Source organism: Siniperca chuatsi, linkage group LG13 (assembly GCF_020085105.1).
Source record: "Siniperca chuatsi isolate FFG_IHB_CAS linkage group LG13, ASM2008510v1, whole genome shotgun sequence".
NCBI classification, from domain to species: domain Eukaryota; kingdom Metazoa; phylum Chordata; class Actinopteri; order Centrarchiformes; family Sinipercidae; genus Siniperca; species Siniperca chuatsi.
In genome coordinates this window covers 5,845,908-5,857,043 of record NC_058054.1, presented here as the reverse complement: position 1 = coordinate 5,857,043, position 11,136 = coordinate 5,845,908, and the positions used below count along the sequence as shown (strand labels likewise).

At 40.4% G+C, this 11,136-nt stretch overlaps 1 protein-coding gene across 4 annotated transcripts; it reads right to left on the bottom strand.

Annotated features, from left to right (window-relative positions):
• On the bottom strand, nt 1-10,387 carry LOC122886778 (sodium- and chloride-dependent betaine transporter-like). Of its 4 annotated transcripts, none has more exons than XM_044219369.1 (15): nt 10,012-10,387; nt 9,641-9,775; nt 9,293-9,430; nt 9,056-9,149; nt 7,852-7,984; nt 7,564-7,698; nt 6,583-6,686; nt 6,182-6,306; nt 5,974-6,086; nt 5,742-5,879; nt 5,543-5,645; nt 5,115-5,215; nt 4,555-4,725; nt 1,178-1,284; nt 1-612 (listed from the first exon to the last, which is right to left on the bottom strand). In XM_044219369.1, exons 1-15 carry the CDS (start codon nt 10,166-10,168, stop codon nt 528-530), a joined length of 1,839 nt encoding a protein of 612 aa, XP_044075304.1. In that variant the 5' UTR covers nt 10,169-10,387; the 3' UTR covers nt 1-527. The 4 variants fall into 4 exon arrangements, with proteins under 4 accessions (XP_044075304.1, XP_044075305.1, XP_044075307.1 ...); XM_044219370.1 differs by having other exon boundaries at nt 1,130-1,284; nt 10,012-10,386; XM_044219372.1 differs by having other exon boundaries at nt 9,932-10,071.
• Nucleotides 10,388-11,136: the final 749 nt, after the last annotated feature.

Here is an 11,136-nt window from a genome sequence, read left to right as displayed (position 1 = left end):
TTTTCATTACCTTAGAATAAGCCATTTATATTTACACAGGGAGCGGGTCCCCTTTCACGGAGGTCGCCATGTTGCACTGCCATGTTCCTACAGTAGCCCAGAACAGACAAACCAAACACTTGCTCTAAATAGGACGCCTTTTTCGCTGTTTTTGCGAGGTTCACGGCCACCATAGTTTCTCCTACATGCTCAGAAGGGGAGGGTGATGCAAGCAGTTTTCAAATGGTTGCAAAATGCAATTTCACCGCTAGATGCCAATAAATCCTACACACTGGACCATTAAAATAAAACAGAATAGCCACAAATGAATTGTCACATTTGGCATTTTTGCTTGATAAATGGCTAAAATGATCTATTATCAAAATGAATGTTGTTTACGTTTAATTTTGGTTGTTTCAGCACTATTTTGAGCTTTGCCATTTAAATCTCCTAGCTACACTGATTACAATAAGCTTATTTACAGTATGATAGCCGAAATGTCTAGTTAATTTGACTTTGCAGGTCACACTAAGTTATCACTGCAGACGTCAGTTCAACAGCCGTTCTATCCTCTCCCATTTTATTCCTCTGCCAGGCTGGATCTTCAGCAGGACGACAAAGGACAGACAAACGCTGGAACACATGAACAAACAAAATGAGTTTAGTTTACAGTTTGGACAGAGTTCGGTGAAAAAATTGTCATTTTGAAGTCAAAGCTGCATTTTGCAAAGTTGCGTCAGAATGTACATTTAACATTGTGAATTTTAACCAATAGCAAAAGCTCAACACCAGATAGAGTCCTTAAAATTTTCACAGTTTTAAAAACAGATGAAAAAGTAATGCAATGATAGCATGTGACTTGTCTGAAGACATCATAATTCTCACATTTACGTTGGCTTATTTAGTCAAGACACTCTAGGACTGATCATTCAAATCAAATGGTGGGAGAGCTAATGAGTGATCACTGACTGAACCAACTTAAAATATAAGGAAATAGATACATGCAAAGTACACAGTAATACTTAATGATAACTGAGATAACTGTGACAGTTTAGGGAGGCCACTGCTAAGATGTTAGAAATGTACTATTTCTGACAGACAGAACAGTGAAATGCCCCAAATCAGTGTTTTTACTTATTCTATAAATGACCTGATGATAGATTAAAGTGTCTAGTTAATGTAACTTTGCAGGTCACACTAAGTTGTCACTGCAGACGTCGGCAGTTCAACAGTCGTTCCCTCCTCTCCCATTTTTGTCCTCTGCCAGGCTGGATCTTCAGTAGGCTGACAAAGGACGGACAAACGCTGGAACATGGAACATGAACAAGATTAGTACGTTTAAATGTTACTTTAATAATTATGACACTCAGGACATTTTGGCCCCCAGACCTGGAAGTGTAGGACAGCCATGTCCCTCAGACCACACCAAAGGATTTGGAAGAGGTATTATGCAGTCCAACATGCCTAACTACCCACACCACAAAATATGAATGCATGGGCTTCAATCCCATCATACAGAGTGTAAAACCAATCTGTACTTCACACAAACTTTCACGCAATTTGAAAATTATAACTAAACACCAAAACCAGCCAAGTGCCCCCAGTAGATCCATCAGGTGCAGATACACTTCTTCTTTTCCTTTCGGCTGTTCCCTTTCAGGGGTCGCCACAGCGAATCACGTGCCTCCATCTAACCTTGTCCTCTGCATCCTCTTCACTCACATCAATTAACTTCATGTCCTCTCTCACTACATCCATAAATCTCCTCTTTGGTCTTCCTCTAGACCTCCTGCCTGGCAGCTCCAACCTCAGCATCCTTCTACCAATATATTCACAGTCTCTCCTCTGAACATGTCCAAACCACCTCAATCTGGCCTCTCTGACTTTATCTCCAAAACGTCTAACATGAGCTGTCCCTCTGATGTACTCATTCCTGTTCCTGTCCGTCCTCGTCACTCCCAAAGAGAACCTCAACATCTTAAGCTCTGCTACCTCCAGCTCTGCCTCTTGTCTTTTCTTCAGTGCCACTGTCTCTAAGCTGTACAACATCGCTGGTCTCAACACCTTTCCTTTCATTCTTGCTGATACTCTTTTATCACACAACGCACCTGACACTTTTCTCCACTCGTTCCAACCTGCTTGCACTCGCCTCTTCACCTCTTTTCCACAGTCTCCATTGCTCTGAACCGTTGACCCTAAGTACTTAAAGTCCTGCACCTTCTTCACCTCTGCTCCCTGTAACCTCACCGTTCCACCGTTCCCTCTCATTGACGCACATGTATTCTGTCTTACTGCGGCTAAGCTTCATTCCTCTGTTTTCCAGAGCAGACTTCCATCTCTCTAGATTTTCCTCCCCCTGCTCTCACTACAAATCACAATGTCATCCGCAAACATCATAGTCCATGGAGATTCCTGTCTAACCTCATCTGTCAGCCTGTCCATCACCAGAGAAAACAAGAAGGGGCTCAGAGCCGATCCTTGATGAAGACCCACCTGCACCTTGAACTCCTCTGTCATACCTACAGCACACCTCACCACGGTCTTACAGCTCTCAGACATGTCCTGCACCACTCTCTGCCATTCCAGACTTCCTCATACAATACCACAGCTCCTCTCTCGGCACCCTGTCATATGCTTTCTCTAAATCTACGAAGACGCAATGTAACTCCCTATGACCTTCTCTGTACTTCTCCATCAGCATCCTCAAAGCAAATACTGCATCTGTTGTACTCTTTCTGCTCACCTCTGCCCTTAGCCTAGCTTCCACTACTCTTTCCCACAACTTCATTGTATGGCTCATCAGCTTTATTCCTCTGTAGTTGCCACAGCTCTGCACATCTCCCTTGTTCTTAAAAATTGGCACCAGTACACTTCTCCTCCATTCCTCGGGCATCCTCTCACTCTCCAAGATCTTGTTAAACAAACTAGTCAGAAACTCTACTGCCACCTCTCCTAGACACTTCCATACCTCCACAGGTATGTCATCAGGACCAACTGCCTTTCCACTCTTCATCCTCTTCAACGTCCTCCTCACTTCACTCTTGCTAATCTTTGCTACTTCCTGCTCCACACCAGTCACCTCTTCTACTCTTCGTTCCCTTTCATTTTCCTCATTCATCAACTCTTCAAAGTACTCCTTCCATCTTCCCATCACACTCCTGGCACCTGTCAATACATTTCCATCCTTATCTTTAATCACCCTAACCTGCTGTACATCCTTCCCATCTCTATCTCTTTGTCTGGCCAACCTGTACAAATCCACCTCTCCCTCTTTAGTGTCCAACCTAGCATACAAGTCCTCATATGCTCTTTGTTTGGCCTTTGCCACCTCTACCTTCACCTTACGCTGCATCTCCCTGTACTCCTGTCTACTCTCTTCAGTACTCTCAGCGTCCCACTTCTTCTTAGCTAACCTTTTTCTCTGTATAAACTCCTGCACTTCCTCGTTCCACCACCAAGTCTCCTTGTCCGCTTTCCTCTTTCCAGATGACACACCGAGTACCCTCCTGGGAGCACTTCCTGACCACCCAGAGTCTGTCTCAGCTCCTCCCTGAAAACTGCACGACATTCTTCCTTTTTTAACTTCCACCACTTCGTCCTCTGCTCTGCCTTTGTCCTCTTCATCTTCCTCACCACCAGAGTCATTTTACACACTACCATCCTGTGTTGTCTGGCTACACTCTCCCATACCACTACTTTACAGTCACTGGTCTCTTTCAGATTACAACGTCTACACAAGATGTAGTCCACCTGAGTGCTTCTACCTCCGCTCTTATATGTCACCTTATGTTCCTGCCTCTTCTGGAAGAAAGTGTTCACTAGAGCCATTTCCATCCTCTTTGCAAAGTCTACTACCATCTGTCCTGCTGCGTTCCTGTCCTGAAGACCAAACCTGCCCATCACATTCTCATCACCTCTGTTCCCTTCACCTACATGCCCATTGAAATCTGCACCAATCATCACTCTCTCACCTCTGGGGATGCTCTGCATCACTTCATCTAATTCACTCCAGAATTTCTCCTTCTCTTCTAACTCACATCCTACCTGTGGGGCATAACCACTCACCACATTGAACATCACCCCTTCAATTTCCAGCTTCAAACTCATCAACCTGTCTGATACTCTTTTCACCTCTAGAACATTCCTCACAAACTCCTCTTTCAGGATAACTCCTGCTCCGTTTCTCTTCCTATCAGCCCCATGGTAGAACAACTTGAACCCTGCTCCTAAGCTTCTAGCCTTGCTACCTTTCCACCTGGTCTCCTCGACACGCAGTATGTCCACCTTCCTTCTCTGCATCATGTCAATCAACTCTCTAGCCTTCCCTGTCATAGTCCCAACATTCAAAGTCCCAGACTTATCCAGACTTGGGACTGGCACAAGAAGACACTGGCTTGTGCCCCCTTGTGGTTGCATTCAGGTGCAGATACACAATGTTCAGTAATCTTTCAGAGCACCCACTGGTGGGTGGCCATAGATTGTAAAATGATCATTAATTAGATTTAAAAAAAAAAAAAACATTAAGCTCTTTTTGAAGCACCCAGAGTTGCAGAAAAGTCCTCTTTGAGCACTCACCTGTCTGAAGGTTCCTGCTGTCAAACACATCTGTCCAGCTGCCCACAGTGGCACCATGAGAACAGAGGAGAGGGTCATGGTCCATCCTAGTGCGTACGCCCAGTCAGGGTAAATGTACCAGTCGTTAATCTTGAGGTGTTTGTAATCAACCAGGTACAGGATAAAGGAAATCTTTTGAGAGGGAAAAACAGAATAAAGAGTTTATCTTAAAACATTTATTAGTACAGAGACCCTTTCAAATACCCTTAGTTATTCTGCAGAAATATGTCATATATTACTGCTGAAAAAACAGCCAAAAGCCTGCAAAAACAGCCAAAAGCCTGAAAAAACAGCCAAAAGCCTGCAAAACAACAGACATCCTTATCATCCTCAGCTATAATTCGTGTTTAGTGATGATTAGCTAATGTTAGCATGCTAAACTATGATGTGTTTAGCTTCCAGCACCGCTGTGCCCATTTACAACCTAACAGAGCTGCTAGCATGATTGTAAAATCTTCAACGTCTTGCTATTAGAACAATGGAACTAAATTTTGTTTCTGTTAAAACCCTTTCTGACTCACCAGTGACAGCAGAGGAATGACGTATTTCCAGCACAGTTTGAAGAAAACAGAAGGTCTCTGTCCTGTCATGCCCTCAGTGATGTTAATAACACGGTCAGCGCCTGATAGAAATTCATAGACTGTATATTAGACTAGTTTAAAAGTCTTTATTAGTATTGCAGAGTGTTGTAGCTAAAACAAGACTGTGACCAAGGAAAACATTTGGTTGCTTTCAAGCAATGCAGCCAGTCTGACCAAAGCTATTTAATGAAATCATAGAAACCACTCAAATTAGCAGCATTTCTATTCATCCTACCTTTTGACTTGGGACAGTTTTTAAATCATAATCATAATTGATTATTGAATAAAGACATTTAAAGCACATATATATACAAATATTCAGATCATATCATGAAAAAGGGATACAATATAAATGCTTTTATGCTTACCAAAACTCCAGGCCAAAGCCAGACACTCAGTTAAAGCCATGAAATAATGACAAGCTCTGGTAGTGCCATAATAATCAATAAGCTGAAATATGTAAATCCCTCCCTACAGCAGGAAGGGACAAGATTTTAATGTGAGAAAATTTAAAACATTTTGTGACAATAGTTGTTGAATTTACTTTCATGGAAATATTTTATTCACCTCAGTGACCAACATCAGATGTATGAGGAAGAAGGATGAACAGATGAAAAGGACGAGTATCTCATGTCTTCCAGGTTTACGAAACAGCTTCGGAAACAAGTCGCTTATTGAGGTGATAAAACACTCGACTGTCACAAACTGGGGAAGAAATAAAATGAGCAAACGATTCATTTTTTTTGTTCCTGCAATGTATTGGTTATTAATCAATAGGTGATGCAACAAAACATCTCACATGGGTATCAACACTGAGGAAAAGGAGCATCAGGAAGAAGCAGACAGTCCAGAACTGTGGCAAAGGCATCATAGCTGTTGCCTGAGGGTAAGCAATGAAGGCCAAACCTGGACCTGTGAACAGGAGTTAAACAAGAAAGAGAAAGTTATTTGTATCTGAACTTAATATGGAATTTCAACAACATGTCATATCAAATCTTTAAGTATACCTGACTCAACCACATTATCAACATTAACACCCTGTTTCTGAGCCATGAATCCAAGTACAGAGAAGACGACAAATCCAGCAACAAAACTGGTTCCACTGTTCAGCAGACAGAGCCAAAAGCAATCCCTAGAAGCCACAGAAAGAAATATAAAATGTCCTTGTCATAGAGAGGAAATTTGTATTAGTACGTTACCTAATTAAAATGGTAATGTATATGTATAGGTGTATATGTACATGGTATGTATATTGGCTTTTTAGTGCACTACAAACATTTATTCTGTTATTCCAGTTGTTGGTTGTAACATTTAAGTCTTACTTTTTAAATAAATGGTTACCACAGCATACACACTTTTCAAGGAAAGTATTCTTACATAAGTGATTGTGTTTGCAGCTCATACTTACTTATAACAGTTGTTATTGTACTCATTATAGCTGCCCAAAACATTCAGATTTCCTAAAGTCAGGCTGTAGGAGAAGCATATTTGAGATCCTGCCTCTATCCAGACCTATAATATCACAAAAAGTATATTACAGACATATCGTACTTGCATCTTCAAGATCGTTTTTGGCCTCAATAGATTATCTTTCGAGCCTCTGGCTCTCAGCAGGCTTTTACCAGGGGTGGTCATACAGTCTCTTGAGATTTCTCTTGAGGAATGAGAATCTACTGAAGGCCAGATGTTTGATTGGCAGCTTTTTGTAGTTTCCATAACAGAGGTTTTTACACGGTGGCGTTGTTAGCACTATGGCCAACCCCTAACCTGGGGGTCAAAGTGCAGTGGCTTCTTCTGTCAGGCCCCTCACCTGAGACCAATCTGGCTTGGCTGGAGCTGCTGAGAGCTAAAACTCCGACCAGCCTAGCTCTCTTTGAGACACTACACAACAAAGTAACAGCACAAGGATACAGCACAATGAGAAATACAGAGCATTGCTTGTACTTACAGTACTACTGTATTGAGGCCTATCTGTTACTATGAAGATTTACCCAGCGGCCATTTCATCTTACCATGCTTTGACTGACAACAAGACCGTGGGGTTACATTGTCTTGTAAGTCGTTTTCCGAAGGGGGCTCTCCTCATCCTGAACAAAAACAATTGTTGCCTAGCCTGAAGGCTCCTCCAACTTCTCCTCATATCCTCAAATATTTTTAATTAATTATAAAGATGGGTATAAACTGTTCAAAAGTCAACAAATGAACAGGAACAATCTCAAAATATTGTCAGTCACTTCTGTTTTTCTAATTCCATTTGATAAAGAAAGGAAATACAAATATGGGCTGTGATGGAGAAGATTACTAACCAGTTGCGCTGCTCGACTGTCTTTCTCTAGCCTCACCTAGAATGACTGTCAATATGCTGTACATGCTAACATAAACAAGACACCTCAAGGTTAGCCAGGCGGTTCAAGTTTGGATACAGGTAGAAGTGGATCCCTTCCCAAGCTCCAGGTAGAGTCAAACCCCTGATGAGCAGTATTAGGAGCATCACATAGGGGAAAGTGGCAGTGAAGTACGCTACCTTTGAAAAAAAAAAAAAAAAGCAAATTTGACAAATTATATGTATTAACCAGAATTAATAGATGTTATTAATGAAAACAAGACATAGAATACTTACATAAAATGCATACTTATGGTTTATGTGTAACATTTTAAATAAAATATTTCCACTGACCTTTCCAGAAGATTTGACACCTTTCCAGATACTGAAGTAGCAGAACACCCAGCAAGCCAGAAGACACAAGGCCAGCTCCCACCTCACACTGCCCAGCTCCTCAATGCCTCCAGACATGCCCAGCACCCGCCGTCTGAGGAGACAAGAAATTATGATTTATGATTTATAGACATTTTGCATAGTGTTACAAAGTGATGTCTAGTCATATCACTCAGTTTAATCCCTGGTCGAAAATGTTTATAGCCCATTTATGTATGTCTAAGGCAGTGGTTCTCAAACTGGGGGGCGTAGAGCCACTGCGGGGGGGGCGTGGATGTTGAGCAGACCTAAAGCTGCATTAATATGATTCACGTGGTGATATAAACAAACAAAAGTGCTCTGATGCTAGCAAGGACTTTGCTAACCTTAATCTTTTGTTTATTTCAATCACCCATTTTGTTAATGATTGATGAAAATAAAAGTTTCCAGTAGGTCTGCTGTTATTAAGCAGACTCCTGGCTCCTAGCTGAAGTCAGGTCTTCAACATACGAGCCAAGGTAGGAAACTTGATCTGGCATAAATTAATTTTGCCAATGATTTACATGTATTTGTTTGGATTATTATCAGCAGACAAGTGGATACCTGACTTGGATTACGGTTCACAAGGAGTTTAAGCAATTGTATGAAAGTTGTGATATTGTTTCTCTAAATTCGTCTGATCAGCATCATCACAGAAGAAATGGCTATAACAATAATTAAATGGGAGTACAAATGTTTTGTCAAGTATTATAAATTACAGAGGGAGATTAATTGATAGAAAAATTATGATTTTTGGTTGAAATAATCCTTAGTGTCAACAACAGCACCATTACTTAAAATATTTTTTTAACAGACAAGGTTCAGCCGCTCTACTTCAATTCCAAAACTAAAGAAAAACACTATGGACTCTTCTACTTATACAATGTGTCATTGTCAATTCAAAGCAGACAATTGCATCAAAAAGATAATGAATTAGCATTTCTGATGAAGGTTTCCTTTGCTGTTTTATAATAAAATGTGGGCAAAGGTGTTAAACAGTATGAGGATGCTGGAAATGAGCAAGAATCATACTGATAATGTCCTTTGAAGATTGCTGTTGTGGCACATTAATGACACTATGTGTTGTAGGCATGCAGTAACTTGGATGTCATTGTTGGTCATTAAAAGAAAATTAATTTAAACTCACTCCCAGAATTCAGAAGCAGCAGAGGTGGTGTTAGTCAACATTGTCTGATTTGTCAGATTTGTCGAGGGAGAACCCAAAAGACCCATACAGTTAGCTGGTTTAACAAACGAAGGATAATAGTAAATGTGAGAAATTACTGTTACACACATTAACACACCTGGATAAAAGTGCATATGTAATGGTATTATAGAAACTTTTTGCAAGATTTAAACATTAAAGTAAACTCCATAATCTTACCTGTATTCCAGGTGTTCTCACAGCTGGCCCAGGGGAGCTGGGAACTGAATGAGAACACCAGGTAGAAAAGAGCCCAGGCTTGGATTATAATGTAGCTGAAGTCATATAGTTTAATTATTATATTTCCGTATCCAATTCCTAGAAAAACAAATAAAAAACATAGTTTACCTTTTTAAATTTTCAGTCTCTGGAGATGGTTTAAATATTTCTGTGAACCACATTGTCAGAGCTAGTTGAGCTTTGGACAAGAAATTATTTAATTTCTCAAGTTGATGTTAAAGTATCGAGTACAAAATATAACTTTTTTTATGTTGGGTGCACATTTTAGCTCAGCACACATCAACTCACCTTGTGCCAGTGGACACAACTTCCTCCAACAGGTGATGAATCCTTCCTGGGTGTACTGACCAACTGAGGTCTCCAGTAGGAACAGAGGTATCCCACACACCACAGCTAACAGGCCATATGGCACCAGAAAGGCACCTACAGTATTGATATTACATTTTCCCATGGCAATAACAAATTTGTTCAGTGATATCCTTTAATATCTGATCATCAATATAAAAATGTGCATATAAAAGTTATACGGACAAACGAACATGGCAATGACAATTAATTAAATTATATATTTTCACTCACCAATCATCAATGCTAACATTATTTCAGTTCACTAAACCCAGAATAATGCAACTCTACTCAAAACAGTTCGTATGATTCACCTCCACCATTCTTGTAGCAGAGGTAAGGAAATCTCCACACGTTGCCCAGGCCGACCACATTTCCTGCAACGACCAGAATATATTCTGTTTTACTGGCCCACTGTCCTCTGTCTCCAGCCCTCCTCTCGTTTTCTGTTTTTCTTCTTTGTTTGTTCATCTCAGCATCAATAATTTCATCTGTCGTCTGTTTCAGTTATTATTCCAAAGTACTGCAAACTGATCTTTGCTGCTTTTACTGTCTTTTCCTAATTTGACTATATCCTGATCTCAAGCCATAAAACAAAAACCAGTTCCAGTGTGGAGGGGGAAGCCTAGTTGCTATAAAAGAGTAACCAATCGTGACTTAGTCTGAAAGCATACATTTAAATGTGTGCATACTGATCTTTGCTGTGTCTTTTTTTAATTTGGCTACATCCTGGTCTCAAGACAGCTATAATTTTTAAATGTGAAACCAGTCATTCTGTTGTTTAGGTCAAATGTTGGGTTTTTGATTTGAAAAAAAACCTTACAAGCCATTTTGTTCCTCTTTTAATCCACCTTTACAGTGAAACATGCAAAAATACCCCTGTTACAATAACCCTGTTAAACTCAGGTTTATTCAAACAGTTGTTTCAGTTTTATGCTTGTTTAACTGGGGGAGGTTATGGCAAATCCGATCACTCATTAGCAAATTTAATTTGAATGGGACCACTCAATGACACTTTGTAGTTTTGTAAATTAGTTGTTGTTCTCTGTAAAATGGATTTGAACTGTGACTGGACCAAGCTGTGGATAAATGAAGCATTAAGATCCACTAACACTAGATCTGATATTTTGCCATAGTTGATGAACGTGTGGTGTAGTTGAAATCCAAACTAGAGAATACTGAACACTTTGATAAGGCCAACAAAGAGTTAAGTTTAGGAGAACAGCTCATAACTAATACTGAGAAAACACTTAAGGCACAATCACACACAAATAGTCAGATCAGTAATGGCTAGCTCTGGTAGTGCATTAATAATCAATAAGATGGAATATGTATGGATGTAAATCCCTCCCCAGGGCAGCAAGAGACAAGATCATTTTGTGACAATTTGTGTGAAGGTGCTTTCTTGGAAATATTTAATTAATCTCTGACCGGGGCCA

Bases quoted from the DNA above. Each gene is read 5' to 3' on its own strand.
- LOC122886778 (XM_044219369.1), bottom strand. From the start codon at position 10,168: ATGAACAAACAAAGAAGAAAAACAGAAAACGAGAGGAGGGCTGGAGAC. The intron at 6,687-7,563 runs GTGTCTTGTTTA...GTGATATTATAG, and splicing joins ACCGCCTGGCTAACCTTGAG to GTCTGGATAGAGGCAGGATC. The intron at 6,087-6,181 runs GTATACTTAAAG...TCCTGTTCACAG, and splicing joins TGATAATGTGGTTGAGTCAG to GTCCAGGTTTGGCCTTCATT.